The sequence below is a fragment of the Triticum urartu genome, chromosome 5A (assembly GCF_056163025.1).
Source record: "Triticum urartu cultivar PI428250 chromosome 5A, HENAU_Tu73, whole genome shotgun sequence".
Taxonomy (NCBI): domain Eukaryota; kingdom Viridiplantae; phylum Streptophyta; class Magnoliopsida; order Poales; family Poaceae; genus Triticum; species Triticum urartu.
The window spans coordinates 202,075,225-202,101,102 of NC_141877.1; the positions used below are offsets into that span (position 1 = coordinate 202,075,225).

General features: G+C 43.1%; 2 protein-coding genes across 2 annotated transcripts; both read left to right on the forward strand.

Moving 5' to 3' along the window:
- Nucleotides 1–7,559: 7,559 nt before the first annotated feature.
- On the forward strand, nucleotides 7,560–10,390 carry LOC125508248 (putative pumilio homolog 7, chloroplastic). The gene is made up of 5 exons (XM_048672875.2): nucleotides 7,560–8,465; nucleotides 8,590–8,752; nucleotides 9,047–9,210; nucleotides 9,574–9,832; nucleotides 9,949–10,390. The coding sequence occupies exons 1-5, from the start codon at nucleotides 7,711–7,713 to the stop codon at nucleotides 10,054–10,056; spliced, it is 1,449 nt and encodes a 482-aa protein (XP_048528832.1). The 5' UTR covers nucleotides 7,560–7,710; the 3' UTR covers nucleotides 10,057–10,390.
- Nucleotides 10,391–11,857: 1,467 nt separating this feature from the next.
- Nucleotides 11,858–16,537, forward strand: LOC147970791 (uncharacterized). Its single transcript, XM_087522701.1, has 5 exons — nucleotides 11,858–12,300; nucleotides 12,639–14,215; nucleotides 14,327–15,343; nucleotides 15,431–15,514; nucleotides 15,592–16,537. The coding sequence occupies exons 1-5, from the start codon at nucleotides 12,255–12,257 to the stop codon at nucleotides 16,459–16,461; spliced, it is 3,594 nt and encodes a 1,197-aa protein (XP_087378827.1). The 5' UTR covers nucleotides 11,858–12,254; the 3' UTR covers nucleotides 16,462–16,537.
- Nucleotides 16,538–25,878: the final 9,341 nt, after the last annotated feature.

Consider the following 25,878-nt stretch of genomic DNA (forward strand, 5'->3'; position numbering starts at 1 on the left):
AAGAGCAAGTTCATAGCATGCATGGATCACTAGTAACAACCATGGTAAAATTGATTAACATGTAAACAATCTGCCAGGAACATTTTATAGCAAAAGTAGAGCAAGAATAAGACATGCTAAGGCACTCCATAATTGCAAACAGGGGCATGTATGGATAGAGCATAACCATATGTTCAAAACATCCTTACTGAAGTATCTCAAAAAAGCATGGATATCACTGTAGCATCAAGTTTAAATGGCATCAAAATAACAGCAGGCAAAAGACTTAGCAAAAACCTAAGTCCCTGAAATCAGCAACATTGCGGAGGTTACTTTGCATGCTTGTGATAGTCACCACATAGATCACAAAAATACATGGCAAGCACCCCTGTAAAGATAGCATGGCATAGTTCAAAACACATGTAGAGCTCATGCCCATATGATGCACACATCAAATGTGACAAAAATGACAAATCATCATAATCTGATAAGTAGCAGCAGTAAACATTTTATAGCACTCTTGCATCAATGATTAGGGCATCAAGATGAACTCAAACAAGAATGCCACAATGGAATGAAATGAAAAGCATCTCACAATGAACATTTTGATATATCATATGCATGAAACGGAGCTACGGTCATGGAGTTATGGGGCAATGAATAGGGCATAAAATTATCACAGAAAAAAGGACTTGGAGGGAAAACAGGGTCAACCCTTTTTGGATCTAGGGTTTCAGGCGTGACTCCCGAGGTTCGCCGGAGAGATGCGGACAGCGGCCGGAGTAGGAGGGGATGGTCGCCGGCGGCCGTATCTAGAGAGGAGGAGGAAGGGGCCGGAGCTCGCCGGCGTTCGGCGGAGGAGGCGCTGGCGGCGTCCCGCGGTGGTGGTCGGGCGACGGAGCCGGCGGAGGTCGCCGGGCGAGGAGGCGGCGTCGCAGCGGAGGACCACGGGCGGGCGGCGCTCGGGCGTCCGCGGGAGGTAGCGGCGCGCGTGGCCCGGGCCGGGAGGGCCGGCGATGGGCCCGAGCGGGCCTGGTGGCGGGGTGGTGGCCAGGGACAGGTGGCGGCGCAGGAGTGGACGGGCGCGTGGCGGCGGACACGTCCAACACCGTCCGGACGTGTCCGGCGCGGAGGGAGAGGGTGAATCTAGGGTTTGGGACCGGAATTTTCGGAGGAGTGCACATATTTATAGCTAGGAGGAGGTAGGAGTGTCCAAATGAGGTGTAGTTTTTGCCCACACGATCGTGATCCGACGATGGAGGACATGGGAGTGGTTTGGATGGGTTATTGGGCCGTTTTGGAGGGGTGTTGGGCTGCCACACACAATAGGCCTTTGCGGTTACCCGGTTAACCGTTGGAGCATCAAACGGACTCCAAATGACACGAAAATTGACAGACGGTCTACTGGTGGTGTACCAAGGCCACTTTTGGCAAATCTCGGTCCATTCCAAGAATGTTAAACACCTGCTCACGAAAAGAGACAAAAGGGGTACGCCGATGCGCGTGGGAGTGTCAGATTGCGAAACGGACAACGGGGGAAAATGCTCGGATGCATGAGACGAACACGAATGCAAATGCGATGCACATGGTGACATGATATGAAATGCATGACATGAACAAAATGCAAAACAAAGACAAAAACCCAACCACAAAGGAAATCTCATAACTTAAAGCCGAAAATGGCAAGAGTCGGAGTTACGAATATGGCAAGTTACATCTGGGGTGTTATAACACAACTCTTTCAAACCTCAGCATGTATTTACATTACACATTGCTTTGCCAAATATTTTAGTTTAGATAATAAAATTTGATTCGATCTCTTTCATGCATTGGACCATAGGTATTTGCAGCTAATGCAACCGAAACAATGGCTCCCATAACCATCATTTTCCTTCGTTCATCTTGTTGACCATCTACAAGTGATGCATGCTATCCAAAATATGGGTGCCAATGACTTGTAATAGGAATTTAACACATCAAAATTTATAGCGAAGATAAATTGGACAACATGTATTTGAGTAGAAATCAGGAAAATATCCCACCAGTTTGAACATCAGAGAGCAATAAAATGAATCAAAAAACAAGCATGAGTCCATCTCCACATCTCTCCCTTGGTTGGGCAATCTCCATGAGTGCAAAGTGTAACGACAACTACACTAGTTTGAAGAACATAGATCACATACAATGGGCAAGGAAGAGAGGTTCGTACCTTGAGGAGAGGAGCCTCTACCGTCGTTGTTAGCTCGCTCGAAGCACACCTATACCATGGCCACGCTGCAACTCTTGTGCAAAACCGCCACCACGCAGCTCCAGATCAAGAGAGAGGAGGGTCTGCTTCCCTGCTGCACTGCAGATCGAAAGAGGAACGAGTTAGCTGTCGATGACGGAAAGAATCTAGCAGGGCGGCGCGACGCGGATCGAGGGAGAAAGAGACGAGGGGAGGGGGCACACTAGGGAGTGCTTGCTGTCTCGTAAGAATGGTTGGGTAACCCCCAAGTATAAGGGTGAAGTAAACTAATAATAAATATTTCCCTCGGCAGAGAACCAAAGTTTATCAAACCGGAAGGAGTTCTTCCAGCAAACAAAGTCACTAGTACCTGCACACAAATCATAAGACAAACTTGTGCACAACACGTCAAGTTTCTTGTCTGGCTAGTTACAAGATTAAATCACATAGTATGGTAGGAATTGGTACATTGATAAAATAAAAGAAATGGTACAAAAAATAAATAATATTTTTGGTAAAGTTTTTAGTATAGTAAGATAGACCCATGGGGCTATAGGTCCACTAGTGACATCTCTCCAAGCATTCAGGTGTAGTGTGGTGAACAAATTATAGTTGGGCAGCTATTAAATTGTAATATTTATATTTATTATGGGAAGGACATCGAGCAGATGGCGACATGGGGCACGTGTGGATTATGGAGGATGCGCGACGGCGGATATTTCCAGAGTAGGTGGGTACTCTAGCATCTTATAAAGGAGTAATCACGAGAATATCAATATAAAATACAAATAGCACGTGGTTGCAAATTTACATAAACACTAAAATCACATGTCGGATTTTTTTGCAATCTGGAGCGAACACATTAACTACCATTGGATCTTCTGCATCGATCTCAGAGCAAGTGACAGTGCCGCAACATCAGACAAACAATGTTCGCGTTGGGCCGAAGCAGAGTGAACGAGCTGCATTTATTGCGTCCAACGCATGACTCCTATACTGCGAGTTGTCATCCATCCCCATCCCCATCCACCCCCACATCGTCATCGACTCATCCCCCCTCCCCGTCGATTTTCTCCATCTTCAGATCCAAGAGAGAGAGAGAGAGAGAGAGAGCAATGAGAATCACGGATCCACTCCCCCATGACCCCATCGACCTCGTGCGCGAAAGTGGGCTAATGGAGGGAGCAACGAGGGCGCTGTCGTCCCGGCGCGATGGACACACCGGCAGGGCAGCAACCACACCCTCCAACCTCCGCGGCCTCCTTAAGCTCTGCAATGACAACGACACGCGGCCTGCGCGGCGGGTAGGCACTGCATGGTCCTCGACACCATCCATGGGGGCCGATGACGGCATCGCTTATCTAGCTCCCACTTCCTCCACGCGCCGCAGGGCGTTCGCGACCGCGACAAAGGCGGCACCTGCGGTGGAACCGATGATGGCGTCACCCAAATAGGGGGAGGAGCGGAGGATGTAGCTGATGCCGTTGTTAAAGCAGACGGAGCGGCACTGGACGAAGGCGATGACGAACGCTAGGTGTGGGCACACATAGAGCGGCGGGGGTGTGGGCGGGTGGTGCTGCGTGTGCATGGCGTGACCCAAATTTATATTTGGACCATGGAAAAAATATATAATTTGACCATGGCAAATTTTATTTCGGACCATGGCACATTTACCTTTGCACCATGGCCTTTTTACGCGTTGGACCATGGTCAATAATTTTAGCAGCATGGTCAGTCCTTTTTGGAACATGACAAAATCGTTTTACAAACCATGCCAAATTCCCTTTTTTACACATTTCATGAACAAATGATGGTAATTTCCGATAATTTTATACCATTGCGGATTTATATTTTTGAACATCCCATGGGAAAATATGTTTTATAAGACTATTTTAATAATTTTTCTTTTTCAATATTTATGTTTGCCATCATCCAATGAAACAATGTATTCTAAGAAAAAGGAAAATCTAACGAAACAATGACAATCAAGGTTCAAACATAATTGTTATATTTTCTTTGCTTTTTTTCCAAGATATGGTCGATTTAGTTCTCACGCACATCAAATGTAAATTTTCATGTATAATATGCGTTTGTAATGTTTTTTTTTTCATTTTTAATGTTATTTGGGGTTTGAACTGTTTTTTGTTGGACAATCAATGTTGCTTTTTTACCCGCAAAAAAAATGTTGCTTTTTGGGAGGAGACTAGCCAAAACGCTGATGAGCCATGCTTGATTCTTGTCGAGTTCACGTAAACATTCGCTCGGCTTGGGCATGCCGCTTTCCTAAATGGGCAGGCCCAGCGCGCGGGAGGCCACTGCCTTGTTTTTTTTCCTTTTCTTTTCTTTCTGTTAATACTTCCAAATATTCTAAATCTGTATATTATGATAAAAAACTTACATAAAACATAACAAAAATGTTAATCAAGCATTTTAAAATATGTTAAATGCATATAGAAAAATATTTCCCATGTATATGAACGACATATACAAAAAATATAAAAATATGTATGAATTTTCTTGATCATATATGTTGAAAAAATATTTGAAAAATGTTAGTCAAGCATTTGATTTTCTTTAAATATGTATAAAAAATGTTTGTCATGTTACGAAAAATATATACAAAAGAACACAATGTGTATGAAATAATGGTGATCATGTATTTAAAAAATGCTCCTAGTGTATACCGAAAATGTAGAACATGTATTAAACAAAAGTAGATATACAAAGAAATATTTAAATAAAGTTAATTCTGTATTCTGAAAATTTTAAACATGTATATAAAAATGTTCCTGACGTATACAATGAATCTAAATTGTGTGGGAATTTTTTTATTGCCATAAAAATGTTTGCCGGATATTGGTTTTTTAACCATGTATTTAAAAATATAAATTTTGTATTTAAAAAAATGTAACCATGTATTTAAGAATACATGCCAAAAATATATAGTGTGTATGAAAAAATATAGACATACAAAATATAAGTTTTCAAAATTTATTTATGATGTATTTGAAAATGTTAAATATGAATATAAAATATGTTTCTGACATATACAATAATGTTGAATGATTACAAAAAGTTGACATGTGTTAAAAAAATAAACCGACAAAAAGATAAAGAAACAAAGAAAAATACAGAAACCCAATAAAAGCCTAAAAATAAAAGGAAAAAAGGAAAACTAAAATAATAGAAAACCAATGCAAAAGAACGTAAACAGTGTAAAGTGAAAAAGAAACAAAGAAAACTGATGGGCCTAGAATTGAACAAAGAATAACAAAGAGAAAGGAAAAAAATCAGTAAAACCATGAAAGAAACAAAGAAAAACAGGAAAACAAAGAAAAACGATGAACGAACAGAAAAAAAACAAAAGAAAAAGAAAAGGTAGGTGAAAAATAAGCAAAAGATGCGAGCGACGTACGCAGCCAGCCTAGTAGTGTACTTCCAGAGCTCTCTTGCATTAAGTGAGATATACTACCTCCTTTTCGGTTTATATAACTTATCTCAAAAAAAATTATTTTCGTTTTATAAGTCTCTATTTAATTGTTGTCCATCACATATTCAGATTATAAGGTGTGTTAAATCGATGCATGCAAGGATTAAAAAATCATCAATGCATGTAATTAGATCATTTATTGGTGACGCATGCATGCATTGCCAGTAATGCATTGGTAAATACAACCTTTTGAGATTTTTCTTTTGCAAACTACAATAGTTATTCCATCATTCATCATCAATTTTGGTTGATGAGATTTTAAACCGAGGCCTTATAAACCGAAAGTGAGGGAGTATAGCTCTCAGGCGCTCGTCTCCTGGCCGGTTGATCGACTGAATCGTTCGATCGCACAGCCTCCCCTTGACGAACGTTAGTCGTATACTGCGGTCCGAAATGTAAGTCGATTGCTTGGGCGCTTTGGTAGGAAACTAATTTAGCAATAAGACAGAACAGTTCGCATGGTAGTAAGTGCCAGCTCGTGGAGCTCATTGACGTGGGAAAAGCGAAAATATCTGCTTGATCTTTTCTCTCAAGCTCATGAGTCCACAAAAATCTGGCTTGTCGGACACATAATACAACTGGACGAGGCGCGAGAAAGTGCGCATGCGGCAGCACAGCTTCCCCATCCGAGTGTGCCAAAAAAAGTGCAGGATCCTTGGTCCATCCATGCCCAGCCAACCATATCACTCACATCCTATATGTAGCGGATAGATAACCCAACCAACGCCTGCCCATCCCTCCCCTCCATTTGCAAATTTTGGATCTTCTTCCATTCCAACAAATATCCTGTGCGTGCGCATGGGGAGATATTTTCTTAGCACTGCCCAGGGTCACTGAGAAGCGGGGCCCAAAGTGCACCGGATGTCTGCCTCTAGAGACCCAACAAAAGCGTATTTGGAGGGAGGGAAGAAGTCACTGGACGAGAGTGGGCCAAGTCGTGTGTGCAACCCGAAATAGATATTTGGGCTGAGATATTATCTATTTTCGTCTTTCCTTTTTTTGTTTTCCTTTTCAGAGTTGTACTAGAGGGCAAACACTTTTTCCCTCTTCTTTCTTGCAAACAAGCCACATATATCATTGCAATACCCCAGAAATCTGAGAGTAGTAAGTGAGTAAATATGAAATTTTCGCTTATCATTTCATAAAGTAAAAAAGGGATCTATATCAAAATGTCCTTTTCCTATGCCGAAATCTCTCCAAATTAAATAAGATGTGTACCGTCCAACTTTATTATATTTTCACATGATTTAATCGGTGTGTCTTGGTAACGAGTTTCTTACATGAATTAAATGTGACATGACGAAAGGACATACGACACACTCCCGTAAACCATTAGCACATTTGTATCTATATCTATGTCTATACAATATAAAACGAGTGTCATAAATATACAATAGATTTCACCCGTTCAACCGCATCTATCTAATGGTTCACGCCGCTCTAGTATTTAGCGTTAAACATGTTTACCACCAGACACGTTTAGCATCCTTCAGTAATTAATATCAATGTTAGTATTAACCAAGTAACTATATCATGCCTAATACTAACACACAATTTATATATTGTATAATATTAATGTGCAATACAAGAATTATCTTTTCTAGTATTAATGTCTACAGTCACTTTTTCAAGTCAAATACTAAGTGGTACAGAGCTTTCTGGCATGGTTGAAAAACATAATGTTTTTCAGGGTCTAAATATCTGGTGTTAAAATAGAAAATCGGAAAGTGCTTACCCCAAAACAAGAAAATCAGACTAGGTAATAACCTTTCAAAAAAAGATTTTAAAAAAGCACTCCTCTCACCGGCATCAGTCCTCACTACTTTCGCGCTATCCTTCTTGTATAAAACCACCCCCTCTGCTCTCTCCTCCTCCCACTCCTGCATGCCTCAACGAACCATCTCCAAGAAAACACCTCACCCCAATCCAACCCCAAACCAATCCTCTCCACAAACCAATCTAATACAATTCCCCCACTGATTTTCTCATCGAGATTCGATCAGAGCAGTTGGAGATGAAGCTTGACAGGGAGATGGAGATGCTCCTCAACGAGATCCCTCTCCTCCTCCACGGCGACGTCCTCGGCTGCGGCGAGCCAGCCGCCGCGGAGACCGACACCGACGCCGTCGACTTCTCTTACCTCATCCAAGAACTCGGCGAGATGGGGTTCGTCGAGGACGACGACAACGGTTTCCTTTACCCCAGGAAGGCCAGCTCATCCCCGACGAGCAACCTCCATTTCATGGACGCCGAGAATTTCGTGGCGTCGCGTCCCTTCTCCATGGACAAAGACCGCGAGAGGGCTCTGTTCGATCCGTTCCCCTTCTCCAGCACCTGCTTCGACGCCGCCGTTGGCGACGACTGGGACCTCCTGTGTCCGCCGGCGAGGTCCCGGCTGTGCATGACGGCGAGGCCGAAGAAGGGTACCTGCAGCAACGGCTGCCAGGCGACGAGCCCCAAGAAGTGCGCGGCGGCGAAGTCGTCCAAGTACGAGAGCCTTGTCGGGCTGCGCGGGTACATGTACCACGTGGCCAGGGACCAGCACGGATGCCGGTTTCTCCAGCAGCGGCTCGACGACGGCAAGCGGGAGGTCGATTTCATCTTCACCGGCGTCGCCCGTCACGCCGTCGACCTCATGGTGAACCCATTCGGGAACTACCTCATGCAGAAGCTGCTAGCCGTCTGCAGCGAGGAGCAGAGGATGGGCATCGTTCTCACCCTCACAAAGGACCCCTTCGTGCTCGTCAGGATCTCTCTCAATGTACATGGGTAAGCATCATGTTTTTAACTTTGTTGGTGATAATTGAACTTTGTTCCTGCTAATTGTTTTTTGTTGCTCTTTTCGAATGAAATGTTTTTTGTTGATAAATGTTGTGTCGTTTCTGGTTTTCAGGACAAGGGCAGTACAAAAACTGATTGAAAGCTTGAGGGCAAGGGAGGAGATCCAGCTTGTCGTCGCAGCTCTGCGCCCCGGGTTCCTGGAGCTCATAAAGGATCCTAATGGTAACCATGTCGTGCAGAAGTGCTTGCAATCGTTCGGGGCCGATGATAACAAGGTATAGTGTGTGTGCATGCATCTTAACAAGTTCTGAATATATTGTAGACGAGTTAGTATTTTTATTTAGGTATAAGTTAGTCTATTTGGGTCCAGAGAAGTTGTTCCAATCTAGTTACTCTGATCGCTTCAGAAAAGTTTGTACTAGACCACCTCCACTTGTCTGAATTTTGCAGCTTGTACTGTTAATTGTTACCTGAATTTTCCGCAAACTTTTTAGTGAACTGAATTTAGATTTTACCAAACTGATATGTTCCTGATCAGACACAATTAACTCACAATCTACAACTTTCAGCCCATCTTCGATGCTGCTGCTGTTTATTGCCTTGATATCGGGATGCAATGCCATGGCTGCTGCGTCCTGCAGCGGTGTATTGCGCGTTCGACGCGTGAGCACAAGGAGAAGCTGGTTGCCGCAATCGCTCGCAATGGGTTCGAACTTGCACAAGATGCCTATGGGTAAAAATCCTACCTTGAACTCCACCAGTAATTTTTCATGTAACCACGAGACCGGTAAAACAAGCATGATTAATCAATTATTGTTCTGTCTAGCATATCATTAGTAGGCCAGCCGGCAGCATGCCTTTGTAAAGTGGAAACCATTGATTGTAGAGACCTCTGTATTTCTGTAGACATTCCTACAAATCTTTAGTGCCATGATATCTAGTTAAACATTTTTTTAAACATAACTAGTTAAATTTATACACATTAAACAATGCATTCAACAAGTATTACTCGGTATGTTCATAATTTATTCTTCTATATGTTTATGTTGGTGTATTTTAACCTGTAAACTCATGAGCTTATCTGCTAATGTTGCAGAAACTATGTTGTTCAGTATGTGATAGAACTAAAGGTCGCTACTGCAAATGCAAGTCTGGCACAGCAGTTTGAAGGCAAGTACATCCACCTCTCCATGCAAAAGTTCAGCAGCAACGTCGTCGAGAAATGCCTGAAAGTTTTCAAGGAAGCCGACAAAGCCAACATCATCCTGGAGCTCCTTTCTGCGCCGCAGTTCGAGCGGTTGCTTCTGCACCCTTACGCAAACTATGTGGTCTACGCAGCACTTCAGAATTCCAAGGTACATAACATCTCAACCAAAACAGAGTCAACCAGAGAACGCAGTGTGTTGACAATATGTCTATGCTTGCGCTCTACTGAGCCATTTTGTTGATGTGACTGCGACGAATTTTTCAGGGGTCTCTCCACTCAGCACTGACCAACGCCATCCGGCCTCATGTGGAACTACTCAGAACCAGCCCATACTGCAAGAGGATCTACTCTCGAGCTTTGCTGAAGAAGTGATGGCCTGATGAGACCATCTCACCATGTGTAACAATAAAGAGTGTTTGTCCTGTGCTATTTTTTCGGATTCAAAAGGGATAAAAGTGATTTCGCCATGTAGATTTTGTATAGATCAAAATTATTTGGTCGTGTACTTCTAAGTGCACCTTTATTGGGTGCACTCTTCCGTTGCCATAATCCATCTGGAATGGTAAGTTCCGGTTGAACAAATCATCATATAGATGTTGATGCACGTACATAAGATTGGTGATGCTTCTTGTAACTTAATGTTTGCATTTTTACTTGCCCTGCAATTACTCAACGGAATGCCAGAACATGAAGGCAAATAACTGATTTGCAGTCTAAGGAAAGTTATGTGTGACTTTGTCATGATACATCTCAACATACTTTACTAAGTATCTGGACAGAGGAAATCACAATTAAAATACCATTATAGTTAACACAACATGAACGGAGCATGAACTTTCAAACGCTTTTTCCATCTTCTCTAATTAAAAAAAACCCAGAAAAAACAGAGTTAGCTATGACCCACCACAACGATTCAATATGTTTCACCGTCCGATGACATAATTGGACATTCTAGATCTTCCAATTGTCCCACAAGCGGCAAACCCTATTTGACGCTCGTTAGCGTCAGAACGACGTGCTTTCGCTGAGGCGAGCCTCCTGTTGGGCCGGCCCACGTACGGGATTGGCGTTTGCCGTTTGATTCGTTCTTGCTGCTGCTTCCTTCTCTATTCCTTGCTGGTTTTTTTGGTTTTTCTTCTATGGTTTTTTGTATCCAGTTTTTTCACTGTTTTTGTCCGGTTTTCAGCTCTTTTGTTCCGGTTTTTATATTTTTTTCTCTCTTTTGGTTCCTTTCTCCTTTCATTTTTCTTTTATGTTTCCTTTTTTATTTCTGTTTCTGTTTTCCTTCTCTTTATTGCGTATTATATAAAATTCCACCGTGTATTACCAAATTCTTCATCGTACTAAAAAAATGTTCATATATTATGAAATAGTTGACCTTTGAATTTATAAAAATATTCATCATGTATTACAAAAATGTTCATCGTATATTATGAAATTATTCAACGTATATTAAAAAATGTTCAGTGTGTACTTAAAATTTGTTCATCGTACATTAAAAAATTGTTCAACGCATACTACAAAATGTTCATTGTGTATTTAAAATTTGTTCACCATGCATTAAACAATTGTTCAACGCATACTACAAAAGTTCATTTGTGTATTTGAAATTTGTTCAGTGTTTTCTTACAAAAAAGGTTCACTATATTTTAAATTTTGTTCAATGTATATTATAAAAAAATATTTTTTGGGGAAAAATGATTTGCCACTGTCTACTTTAAGACTTGCGCTGCACTAAAATCGTTGTAGGTCGTTTTAAAAAAAAACGTTGTAGGTCGCTAGCTTGTCTGGCTACGCACGCTAGAATCCACCAGGAGGTCGGGAGTTCGATCCACGTGTGCGCTTCCTTTTTTCCGCTCGACGCGTGATAATTAGGCCGGCCCGCACACGGGCGGTGTATAGGACCTCCCCCCACAACCGTCGCTACGTCATTTTCACCCGTCACGGCATGCCCAACTTGAAAGGGCTGCTGCTCCCGCGTGTTGGCGTCAGTTGGGCCCTGAAACAGCCCAATTTGTATCTTACATCATCCCAGGCCCGGCTCGCACTTCTCCCTTCCATCCCCTAAAAGAAAAAAACTTCTCCCTTCCATGTCTCGATATAGAGACCCCTTAAAAAATGTCTCGATATGGAGAAGAAGAAAAAGTCATCCTCATTCACCGAGTAAATTGCACACTTCGTCCCTGTACTCGTTGGCTTGTAACAAAACCATCCTGGTACTCGCGAAGTGCTTCTGTACGGTCCTCAGACTTGCAATTGTGTAACAGAGACGGTCCTGTATACGCAGCGGCATACGTCTGGCCCTTTTCCCCTGCCACGTCAGCGCCTAGAGCTGGTCCAGCCGAACCGACTGGCTTGAGTCGGACTTAGACGACGAGACGACCCCCTGTGTAATCGAGGTTTTCAGTTGCCGCCTCTGTTCGTTTGTGTTCTCTTCCCCGAGCACGACGCAGCCAACAGCGGAGGAGGGTTTGATCGAGGGCAGAGATCGCGGCCGTGGGGAGCACCCGGAGTGGGAAGGCCTCAGAGGGAGGCGGCGACACTGTCGTCTTCCGCTGTGAGTGCCGCTGATGGCGCCCATACAACGCCAGGATAAGGGGCCCGTCCCGACGTACGGTATGTTGATCGCCGGAATAATCCAAGTCGATTGTTGTTTCATATGCTCATTTTCCACCATTTGCATACCTATTACCCATTCCACCGTGAAATTTATAATTTGTATGCACTAATTTCGTTAGGGTTCAGACTTGTACCTGTTGCTCGTAGGAGATAGATTTCTTTTTCTGTTTGAACTCAGCTGATCCTTTTGAATTGATCACCCCCCTATTTATCAGTTTCATTTTTGAATAAAATTGAGGTTTGTCGCTCATTAAGTCAACGGCATAATTTGGTTAGGATTTAGACACAGTTGTTTCATCTTTCCATCTGAAACTTTTTTTGTGTAATTATAACAGAGGAAGGCAGTGATCTATTTACTGTGGAGTTCATATTTGGAGGATTTTTCCTTGGCGGTGGAAGCAGCAGGGCATATCTGAATGGCCGCAAGGTGTGCTATGATTTTTGTGATGCTACTCAAGCTTCTATGCCGATGTTGTATGAATTAGTAGAGCACTTGGGGTATGAGACGGCTGGAAGAATTGCTATTTACTTGTTGCTGCCAGGTATGCAATTGAATGAAGGCGGGTTGAAGTTGTTGTCGAGGAACAATGACACAAACATTATTAGGAAAGTGGTCAGGGAGGGGTACAAATATCTCATGTTTTACCTGGATCATGAGGACAACTATGGTGGAGGAGGATGGGACGATGCGGTTTCAAACCCTCTTACTCGTCAGAGAGAGGAAAATATCGTTGAGCCTAGCTTTGTTGTCCCAGAGGAGAATAGAAGTGAGGTAATGTATACAGGTGATAGCACTTGTGAAGGAACAAGTGGTGGCAGTAGAAGAAGCAGAAGAGCAGTCGCAGAGGAGGAAGATGACGAAGGCTCTTGGTCAGATAGTGACGACTCTGATTATAATCCGGAAGAGCTTGTGGACAGTGACTATGACCTGCAGGATGGGGATGAGGATTTGGTGATGGATGAGTCACATGTTGCTGATGATGAGAAGAAGGGTAAAAGGAAAGGGAAGCAGGTAGCTGAAGATGACAATTCTGAAGATGAAAAGCTTGAAATGCCAGAGTCAGATGACGAGGAAATGAAGTTCAAGTTCAATCATTTCACAGAAGAAGATTTGCATGAGCCGAAGTTTCATGTTGGGCAGGTATTCTCGTCAATAGAATTGATTAGGAAGGCAATTAGGGAGTATAGTTGCAAGGAGAGACTTGGCATAACATTTCCAAAAAATGATAAAACAAGGATTGGAGCAAGGTGTACCAATGGCTGTCCATGGTATTTGTATGCATCGCATGACAATAGAACAAAGGGGATTATGGTAAAGACATTCAAAGATGAGCACACATGCAGCAAGAAGTGGCAAGTGAAAGCCTTTACGGCGAGATACATAGCAGATAAATATGTTGAAAAGATTAGAGCTGATGAGAAGATGTCAATTAAGGGTTTAGGAGGATTGATACAACAAGAGTGGAATATGAGAATTCATAGGCAGAAGCTTTGGAGAGCAAAGAAAATTGCATTGAACACAATATATGGGGATGAAATAGCACAGTACAGGAAGTTGTGGGACTATGCAGCAGAGTTAAGGAGATCCAATCCAGGGAGTGCATTTTTCATTGAAGTTGCTAATGATGGAATTTTCCAGAAGTGTTACTTCTCATTCGATGCTTGTAAGAGGGGATTTTTGTCGGCTTGTAGGCCAGTAATATTTGTCGATGGTTGTCATTTGAAAACTCAGTTTGGAGGCATTCTGTTGACTGCTATTGGGATGGATCCGAATGATTGCATATATCCTGTGGCTTTTGCAGTGGTGCAAATTGAGAACACAGAGTCATGGAGGTGGTTCTTGAGTTCTTTGAAAGAAGACTTGGGCATTGTGAACAGTTCTCCTTGGACAGTAATGTCTGACAAGCAGAAAGTAAGTGTTAATGAAAATATGTTCTTTACATAGAAAATGCTTCACTTTATGTTCTTTACATACATATGCTTCTAACTATATGTCTTTTTTATCATATTTGTTCATTACCAGGGATTAATTAAGGCTGTTAGAGAATTATTTCCTGATTCAGAGCATAGATATTGTGTGAGACATATCTGGCAAAATTTCAATAGAATTTTTAAAGGAGATATATTGAAAAACCAATTATGGAGATGTGCTAGAAGTACTACACATGGTCAGTGGAGGGAGAACATGAATAGAATGTTAGTTCTAAACAAACACGCTCATGATTGGTTGGAAGAGTTAGACCCAAAAACATGGGTGAGGGCATTTCAGACTGAATTCCCTAAGTGTGATGTGTTGTTGAACAATAATTGTGAAGTATTCAATAAGTATATCTTAGATGCAAGAGAACTGCCTTTGTTAAGCATGATTCAAAGGATCAAAGGGCAGTGCATGGGGAGAATATGTGGCAAGCAGGAGGAGTCCCAAAAGTGGACTGGTCATATATGTCCGAAAATCAGAAAAAGACTGAATAGGCATATTGATGCTGCAAATACTTGCATTGCAGATCCAGCTGGAATGGGCATATTTCAAGTGGATGATAGAGGTGTCCAGTTCAGTGTTGACATAAACCTGAAGAAATGCAGTTGCAGGAGATGGGATTTAACAGGGATTCCTTGTTGTCATGGTGTTTCAGCTTGCAGATATGACAACATTGCCCCAGAATCAATGGTTCACCAATGCTACTCCATTGAGACCTACCGCAAGGCATATGAGCACATAATTATGCCTTGCAATGATATTAGTGAGTGGCAAAACATGTATGGCAAGGAAATCATTCCTCCAAAAGTAAAAACAAAGAAAGGGAGGAAACAAAAGAACAGAAGGAAACAACCTGAAGAGAAAGAGGGGAGGGCAGGCAAGAAAGTTGGAAGGGGTGGGGCTGTTATTCATTGCAGCTATTGTGGATCTGCAGGACATAACATTGGTGGATGCAAAGATTTCAAACTAGGCCTGAAACCAAAGAAAAAGGGACAAAAGAAGAGAGTTAGAGCAGAGCCAGAGGTTTCGTCATCTGATGAAGAAGCTCCTGTCATTACACAAGTATAATAATCATTGAATTATATCTATCATTTTAATATGATATAACGTGCAAACTATAGTAAGTAATTATTTGTTTTCTCAATTCAGGAGCAAAACTTGCAAACTAGGGAGTTGGCACAACATGATCCACTTAATAATGAGGATAGTGTCATTTCTTCATTGATCGAAGAGGTATAGTATATTCTTCATTTATAATCATGCTTGTCTACTTATCTTTAGTTGAGATTTTTCTGCTTATTTACTTGCAGCATCAAGCAAGCCAGAACATGGAGCAACCTGAACCAGGACCTCTGCCAGGATCTTCTTTTATTGCAAATCATGTCCAAAGCCAACCCCCTGTGCAACCAACTACCATAACAAAAGAGGGGAATGTTATTAGAAAGAGGGAAGTTCTAGCATTATCTAAACTAAGGGCAGCAGCTGAGAAGAGAGAAATTGCAGACCAGGCAAAATTTGATGCAGCAATGGCAAAACTTAGAGAAGAAGAGTTGAAGATTTTGCAAGCTGAGCAGAAGAGGAAAGAGGAAGCGGTGGCAATAAAGCTGGAGAAAGAGGAGAAACGGAAAGCTTTGTTGCAACAAAAACAATTGGATGCTGAAGAAAAAAGAAAAGCAGTCGAGGAAAGAAAGCAAAAGGCACAACAGGAAAAAGAAGCAAAAAAAGCCCTGGCAGATGCCAAAAAGCAAGCTATACAAGCTAAAAAGAAACAGGCCGAGGAAGAAAAAAATAAGAGATTTGCAGAGAGGAAAAGAATTGCAGAGCAGAAGAGAAAACATGTTGAAGATGCGCATAGATATGAAGAAGCGCAATTTCTGATAATGCAAGAAGAGGAGCATGAAAGGATACAACGTATGAGAGATTATCATCGGCGGGAGGAGGAAGCAAGGCAGCAAGCCTGGGAGGGGCAGGTTGCGTCGCAGAGGTCTTCAGAGATGCAAGATTGGGAAGAGAAAAATAAAGAAGCAGAAGAAATGAGGATGGGAAGTTTGAAGGAAAGGCAAGGAAATGAGAACATTACGGGCCAGCGAAATAATGCCAAAAGAGGAAATTCAAGTCAGCCCATGGTTGGTTTTAACATGCCAAGAAGGACAAGCATGTTCGATATATTTAGGGACTGAGAGATCATTGCATATGAACTACTGGGAGATGTTCTTCGCGAACCTGCTGGACTATGCTATGTAGGTTTTATTTTAGTTCATGCACATGTTAATTACATGGTATGTTCATGAATAGTGAATTTGTTTATCTGATTTATAAATTCCCTTTGAACTGCTCTATGTTGTCATATATGAGCTTATTTCTTTGCCCCTGTAATGTTCTTTGTTGTTTCCTGTCGTGTTGTGTTCATGTATGGGTTTTTTTATTTCCAGTCAGTTTCCTGTATATATATTACTGGATCTGTTCATCTCATTTAACATTTTTTTTTGCTGGAGTTGTTCTGAAATTGGCATGGTATTTATTGTTCCTCTTTATTTTGCTGAAGTCGTTCATATGCACAGATCAGTTCAAATGATAGCAAAAAGCACAGCTCAATTCATTTCCTTCCAGTGCGCAGCACAATGCATCTCATTCATGCCAATTTCCATAAAAGCACACACCACAGCACTGTTCAAATATCATACAAGAAAAGCACAGGAAATTAACATATCACTTAATATGTCATCACATAATAGAGCTTTGCATCAGTTCAAAACCAAAAGCTACATCGACCATAACATCTTACATAGCTACAGCTATATCAGTTCACATACCTACAGCCATCAGCTGATCCTAATACGTCAGTTAAGAACCAAATAGGTGCTACAGCCATCAGTGCATCACGGCATCAGTACAACGAATCAGCTTGCATCACATAACACCTAGGAGTAGCTTACACAGCCGCATCAAATTAACTAGAACAGGGGCATTGGTAAGAAACAGGGCACTTCGACAACCAGCGGCCCATCCGTCTCCGGTGCCGTCAACCCTGCCACTGTAAATCTTGAAGTGATGGGTGCGGGTGAGGTCAGCGCCTTCAGCTGGTAGCCACGCATCAGGCAAATGTTCCGCGAGGAGAGGGGTGCAGTCAAGCATTGCAGACCTTCTGCACGAGCATTGTAGTACGCGTCAGCTCACAGCTCTTGCCGCCAACGACCGACACCACCAGCACCACCCCGCGGTAGTGCTTGCCCAGAGCGTCTACCGCCGGTGTGCGCGCGAGGAGCAGCCGACCAGTCTCCGGCCGGAGATACGGCTCGCCGCAGCGCCACACTCACTGGGAAAACGAGCTGGCAAGCAGCCTTGCGGCTGAACCGACGCGGCGCCCGACGGGCGCCTCACGGGGAACCCGCGCTGCCGCACACGCTGCCGCCGGCGCGGGGCATCGAGCTCTCGGCCAAGCTCTTGTCGCTCATCGCAAGACAGAAGAGGATAGGGTTAGGGATTTGAGTAGAGGGGAGACAATTTGGGGATTTTTGGATTTGGACGCGCGCATATGTCGTCTAAGTCCGACTCAAGCCAGTCGGTTCGGCTGGACCAGCTCTAGGCGCTGACGTGGCAGGGGAAAAGGGCCAGACGTATGCCGCTGCGTATACAGGACCGTCTCTGTTACACAATTGCAAGTCTGAGGACCGTACAGAAGCACTTCGCGAGTACCAGGATGGTTTTGTTACAAGCCAACGAGTACAAGGACGAAGTGTGCAATTTACTCTCATTCACCCTGGTTCGTGTTTCCCACGGCGGCAATATAAGGTGGAACAGTCTGCCCGTTGTCCTTCCACTTCTATCTTAATTTAAGATTTCTCCAGCACGCATGATTCTTGCCTTCTATTTCCGTTCCTTGGGGCTTCGGATGATTTAGTCACACCTTTGCATTTGTATTGGTGTCCACGCACATACTAGGTTGTTCCTCTCCTGATGTCTCTTGTTCCTTTTGTGCTTGTTTCAAAAAATTGATGGTGGTTGACCAACCGAGACAAACAGTTCACTGATCTGTGGTTAATTTGGATGGGCGACAAACATGTCTGACCCAAGAACCACACATGACATCTGCATATATTATATGGAGAGAAGTCTACATTACAACTCTGAACTTGCCACTTGGTTTAAGAATCAACCCTAAACTATAAAAAACCGGTTCCATCAGAATATACCATCTCTTGGAAACCCACGCCCCCCCGCATTGCTCCACGGGAGCGGCTCGGGCGGAAACCCCGGCCTCCACCCACCGCCGCCCCCTCCACCCCCTCTCTCCCCTTCCGCCGCCGGCACACGTCGCTGAGCAAAGCCCCAGTAGTGGGGTGGCGGCGGGTGGTCTCGTTCCTCACACGGTTATCGACTCTCTCATGCGAGATCTACACCGTTTTGGGCGCTCTGGTGGTGGTGCGTGTGTGGCGGCCCCTGACTGCTCCCGGCGGTGCTGTGGTTCGTGCGGCCGATGGCGCGTTGCAGCCATCCTCCGTCCTCGGCTGTGGGATGGTCTGGCGTTGGGGGCCTCTGCGCGGTGTGGGAGGTGGTTCCCAGGCGGCGGCGCTCCACTGGCCTCGCCCCACATCTGTCGCTGCCCGGGCGTGCTGCGGCCGGATCCGGTTGGGTCCGACTTGGATCCATTTTGGGGCGCCCCCGTTCCTCTTCTCTGCTAAAGTTTGGACTTCCCCTGTCACTTGCCTGCGTAGGCGTTGGGTGGTGCTTGTGTTGGGGAACGTTGCATGGAAAACAAAAAAAATTCTACGCACACGCAAGATCTATCCATGGAGATGCATAGCTATGAGAGAGGGGAGAGTGTGTCTACGCACCCTCGTAGACCGTTAAGCGGAAGCATTTATCAACGCAGTTGATGTAGTCGTACACCTTCACGATCCGCCCGATCAAGTACCGAACGTACGACACCTCCGCATTCAGCACATGTTCAGCTCAATGACGTCCTCGCCTTCTTGATCCAACAAGACGGGCAAAGTAGTAGATGAGTTCCGACAGCACGACAGCATGATGACGGTGGTGATGCAACTATCTCCGCAGGGCTTCGCCGAGCACTACAAAAATACGACTGAGGATGAACTAGAGGGAGAGGGGCGCCACACAAGGCTTAGGGATCATGGTGTGTGTTGCCCCTCTCCCTCCTCTCATATATATAGGTGAAGGGGGAGGGAGGAAGCCCTAGGGGCGCCCCCAAGTGGCCGGCGGCTGCCCTAGGGCGCCTGCCCTAGCCGTGCCCCCTTCCATATTTGTGCATGGGGGGAAGGAAAGGGGGGATGGCTGGCTTAGCGCGCCTCCCCCTTCCTTCCCTCCTTTCCTTGGTGCGTGGGCAGGGGTGGAGGGGCGCGCCAGCCCCCTTGTTGGCTGGTGTGCTTCCCTCCCTTTGACCCATAAGGCCCACCACATACCGGTGGCCTCCCGGAACCCCTTCCAGCACTCCGATAAATACCTAGTACTTTCCGAAACCTTTCAAGTGACCACATATCATCGTCCTATATATCAATCTTTACCTTCGGTCCATTTCGAAGCATCTTTATGATCACCCAGTCACGTTGTGATGTTTGACAACACACAAGGTATTCCTCCAGTATCCAGGAGTTGCATGATCTCATGGTCGAAGGAATATGTATTTGACATTATGAAAGTAGTAGCAATAAACTAAACGATCGTATGCTAAGCTAACGGATGTGTCTTGTCCATCACATCATTCTCCTAATAATGTGATCTCGTTATCAAATGACAACTCATGTCTATGGTTAGGAAACCTTAACCATCTTTGATCAACAAGCTAGTCTAGTAGAGGCTCACTAGGGACACAATATTTGTTTATTATTCACACATGTATTTAAGTTTCCGGTCAATACAATTCCAGCATGAATAACAAACCTTTATCATGACTAAGGAAATATAATAATAACCATTCTATCATTGCCTCTTGGGCATATTTCCATCAGTCTCCCACTTGCACTAGAGTCAATAATCTAGTTCACATCGCCATGTGACTAACACCCAAAGAGTTCACTAGAGCCAATAATCTAGTTCACATCGGCATGTGATTAACACGCAAAGAGTTCACTACGGTGTGATCATTTTTTGCTTGTGAGAGAGGTTCTTAGTTAACGGGTCTGCCATATTTAGATCCATAAGTATTTTGCAAATTTCTATGTCTACACTGCTCTGCATGGAGCTACTCTAGCTAATTGCTCCCACGTTCAATACGTATCCAGATTGAGACTCCGAGTCATCCAGATCGGTGTCAAAGCTTGCATTGACGTAACCCTTTATGACGAAATCTTTATCACCTCCATAAACAAGAAACATTTCCTTAGTCCTCTTTAGGTACCTAAGGATAATTTTGACCGTTGTCCAGTGATCCACTCCTGGATCACTATTGTACCCCCTTGCGAAACTCATGGCAAGGCACACAACAGGTATGGTACATAGCATGGCATACTTTATAGAACCTATGGCTGAGGCATATGGAATAACTTCCATTCTCTCTATATATTCTACCTGTTGGGGAACGTAGTAATTTCAAAACAATCCCTACGCACACGCAAGATCATGGTGAAGCATAGCAACAAGAGGGGAAGAGTGTTGTCCACGTACCCTCATAGACCGTAAGCGGAAGCGTTATGACAACGCGGTTGATGTAGTCGTATGTCTTCACGATCGACTGGTCCTAGTACTAAAAGTTCGACACCTCCGCGATCTGCACACGTTCAGCTCGGTGACGTCCCACGAACTCTCGATCCAGCTGAGTGTCAAGGGAGAGCTTCATCAGCACGACGGCGTGATGACGGTGATGTTGATGCTACCGTCGTAGGGCTTCGCCTAAGCACTACGATGATATGACCGAGGTGGATTATGGTGGAGGGGGGACCGCACACGGATAAGGGATCAATGATCAACTTGTGTGTCTATGGGGTGCACCCCTCCCCCGTATATAAAGGAGTGGAGGAGGGGAAGGGCCGGCCCTCTATGGCGCACCCTAGGGGAGTCCTACTCCCACCGGGAGTAGGATTCCCCCCTTCCAAGTAGTAGGAGTAGGAGAGAAGGAAGGGGAGGAGAGGCCCCTCCGCCGCCATGGAGGCCATGGACCAAAGGGGGAACTCTCCTCACATCTAGGGGGGAGGCCAAGGAAGGAGAAGGAGGGGGGCTCTCTCCCTCTCTGTCCCGGTGGCTCCGGAGTGCCACCGGGGCTAGGATCGTGACGATGATCTACATCAGCAATCTTGCTACCGTCAACACCAACTCTCTCCCCCTCTATGCAGCGGTGTAACACCCCTTCTCCCCGCTATAATGTCTACTTAAACATGGTGCTCAACTCCATTATTATTTCCCAATGATCTATGGTTATCCTATGATGTTCGAGTAGATCTGTTTTATCCTGTGGGTTAATCGTGATCTTGGTTGTTATGATTGTATATTTTATTTATGGTGCTGTCCTACGGTGCCCTCTGTGTCGTGCAAACGGAGGGCCCCCCGTTGTACGGTGTTGCAATATGTTCATGGTTTGCTTATTGTCAGTGTTGCGGGGGTGACAGCAGCCTAAACGCAGATAAGTGGGTTATGGCGTATGGGAGTAAAGAGGACTTGATACTTAATGCTATGGTTGGGTTTCACGACCTTAATGATCTTTAGTAGTTGCAGATGCTTGATAGGGGTCAAATCGTAAGTGCATGTGATCCAAGTAGAGAAAGTATGTTAGCTCATGCCTCTCCCTCATGTAAGAATGATTACCGGTACTTGTTATCGATTGCCTAGGGACAAATGACTTTCTTGTTGACAAAAGCTATCCACTTTTATTACCTTGCAATTTATTCGTAGTTTTATTCTCGCAAAGTACTCACAGTTTTATTCTTGCAAAATAGTTTCATACTTGTTTTAGGTAAAGCAAACGTCAAGTGTGTGTAGAGTTGTACCGGTGGTCGATAGAACCTGAGGGAATATTTGTTATACCTTTAGATCCTCATTGGGTTCGACACTCTTAATTATTGAAGAGGTCTACAAACGATCGCCTATACCTGTGGGTTATCAAGACCTTTTTCTGGCGCCATTGCTGGGGAGCAATAACATGGGGTGAATATGCTCGTGTGTGCTTGTTTGCTTTATCACCAAGTAGTTTTTATTTCTTGTCCTAAGTTGTTATCTATCTTTAGTTATGGATATGGAACACAAAACACCAAAAAAATTAGTTGTACTTGCTATTCATGGAGACAGGGAACCTCCTAAAACTCTCGATGCTCGTTATGTGAAAAATATTATGCACTACTTTGATAATCCTGAGAAAACCCCATTCAACATGATAATGGGAGACACGTTGGATCAATGCGAATACTTTAGGGATTATCGCTTGACACAGAAAGGGAAACTATTATGGGATCAAATTGATATGTTGCATTGGTATGCTTGGAATTTATGCCAGAGATATGATTATACTTGTTGCTCTAGGATGAAGCCTCCACACCTTCCCATTTCATGCAAATTTAATGGATATGAAACCTTGGTTTCTTATGCTAATGGTATATATGATTACTATGATGTGGAATGAATAGAAGAATTTGTTGCTTTTAAGGGTTCTTATGAAATTGAATCTTTGTTTTGAAAGTTTGAAGATTTTGATGATTCAGTTTATAGACCTGAAAATTTTGCTATCCTTAAATATTGTTATGATAATTATAAATAAAATTATGATATTGATGTATTTATTGAGAAAGCCTCCGCTGTCCAAGAAGAGATTAATATTTTGCAGGAGTCTATGGAAGAAGAAATTGATGAAACTGCGAGTTCATTGGATGAAGAAGATGATGAGGAGAGCGAAGAACAAAAGGAGGAAGAGCAGATTAGCTACCCGTGCCCACCTTCTAATGAGAGTAACTCCTCAACTCACACATTGTTTAATGTCCCTTCGTTCTTACCGAAGGATGAATGCTATGTTCCCGTTGATTCATTTGAAATATCCCTTTTTGATGAAATTGATGCTTGCTATGCTTGTGGCCATGATGCCAATATGAATTATGCTTATGAAGATGAACTTTCTATTGTTCCTTATGTTAAGAATGAAATTGTTGCTATTGCACCCACGCATGATAGTCCTATTATTTGTTTGAATTCTCCAAACTACACTATATCGGAGAAGTTTGCACTTATTAAGGATTACATTGATGGGTTGCATTCAACCATTACACATGATGATTTTGATGATTATAATATGCATGTGCTTTCTGCTCCTACTTGCAATTATTATGAGAGAGGAACTACATCTCCGCCTCTCTATGTTTCCAACACGATAAAATTGCAAGAAACTGCTTATGCTATGTATTGGCCTTTACTTGATGTGCATGAATTGTCTTGTATGACATGCCGATGCATAGGAAGAGATTTAGAGTTCGTCATGACATGATATATGTTGCTTTGTGCTCACTACTAAATGCCAAATCATTGTTAATTAAAATTGGCTTTGATATACCTTGGGATCCGGGTGGATCCATTACTTGAGCACTTTATGCCTAGCTTAATGGCTTTAAAGAAATCACTACTAGGGAGACAACCCAGAAGTTTTAGAGAGTCATTTATTTCTGTTGAGTGCTTTTATAAAGTTTTTTTTAAATATATAGGGGAAATTAAAACTTGACAAAAAAGAAAAGTGAAAGTGAGAGGGACGAGCATTGTGAAAGTGGGAGCTAGCCTTGAACTTTGTTCATGCCCATGGAAACTTTGTGAATCTTAATTACAGAAACTTTTCAACAAAAATAATTATCCCCTTGTAAAAATCCATTGTATTGTAAAATTATTGTGCCAAGATTTGCCTTTAGGATGAGTAGATTTCTTGTTGGTATGTGCGGTGCAAAAACAGAAACTTCGGCTGTAGTGCGTGATTTTACATTTTTTACTGGAATGTCAAAAGCTTATGAAACTTTCTGCATAGTCTTGCTATGCAAATTGTTTATTTTGTCCTAATTGTTCAGAATTTTGGAGTACCAGAAGTATGGCAGATGTTTAGATTGCTATAGACTATCTTGTTTAAGACATATACTGTTTTTGATGCATTGTTTTGCTTATTTTGACGAAACTATCCATTTTTGTCGGTTGTATAAGCCGTGGAAAAGTTATATTACAGTAGCTACAATGCAAAAACAAAATATGAATTGGTTTGCAACAGTACTTAGAGTAGTGATTTGCTTTATTATACTAACGGATCTTACCGAGTATTTCTGTTGAGTTTTGTGTGGATGAAGTGATCAAAGATTGAGGAGGTCTCGATATGAGAAGGAGGAGAGGCAAGATCTTAAGCTTGGGGATGCCCAAGGCACCCCAAGTAAATATCCAAGGAGACTCAAGCGTCTAAGCTTGGGGATGCCCCGGAAGGCATCCCATCTTTCTTCAACAAGTATTGTTATGTTTTCATCTTCATTTCGTTCATGTGATATGTGCAAATCTTGGAGCATCTTTTGTGTTTAGTTTTCATTTTTATTTTGTGCACCATGCTGGTATGAGATAGTGCATGGTTGATTTATAGAATTCTCATTTCACTTCACTTATATCTTTTGAGTATAGCTTTATAGAATGCTTCATGTGCTTCACTTATATCATTTGAAGTTTGGATTGCCTATTTCTCTTCACATACAAAACCGTTATTTGTAGAATGCTCCCTTGCTTCACTTATATTTATTAGAGCATGATCTTTTGTAGAAATAATTAAACTCTCTTGCTCCACTTATATCTATTTAGAGAGTCATCAGGAATTGGTCATTTGCATGGTTAGTCATAAAATCCTACATAAAACTTGTGGATCACTGAATATGATATGTTTGATTCCTTGCAATAGTTTTGCGATATAGAGATGGAATATGTGGGAGGTACTAGTAAACGGTTGTGGTTAGTAGGAATATTGGTGTTAAGGTTTATGATTCCCGAAGCATGCACGTATAGTCTCTCGTTATGCTATGAAGTTGGAGCATGGTTTATTATTGATTGCTTCCTTATGAGTGGCGGGCGGGGAAGAGCGATGGTCTTTTCCTACCAATCTACCCCCCTAGGGGCATGCATAGTAGTACTTTGCTTCGAGGTCTAACAAACTTTTTCAATAAGTATATGAGTTCTTTATGACTAATGTGAGTCCATGGATTATACGCACTCTTACCTTTCCGCAATTTGCTAGCCTCTATGGTACCGTGCATTGCCCTTTCTCACCTCGAGAGTCAGTGCAAACTTCACTAGTGCATCCAAACCCTGTGATATGATACGCTCTATCACACATAAGCCTTATTATATCTTCCTCAAAACAGCCACCGTACCTACCTATCATGGCCTTTCCATAGCCATTCCGAGATATATTGCCATCTTCCACCGCTTCCATTTTGATGACTTGATCATTCATTGTCATATTGCTTTGCATGATCATATAGCCGACATAGCAATTGTGGCTCAGCCACCGTTGATCATTTTTCATACATGTTACGCTAGATCATTGCACATCCTGGTACACTACCAGAGGCATTGATATAGAGTCATACTTTGTTATAGGTATCGAGTTGTAATTTTTACTTCTTTTGAGTTATAAGTAATACAAGTGTGAT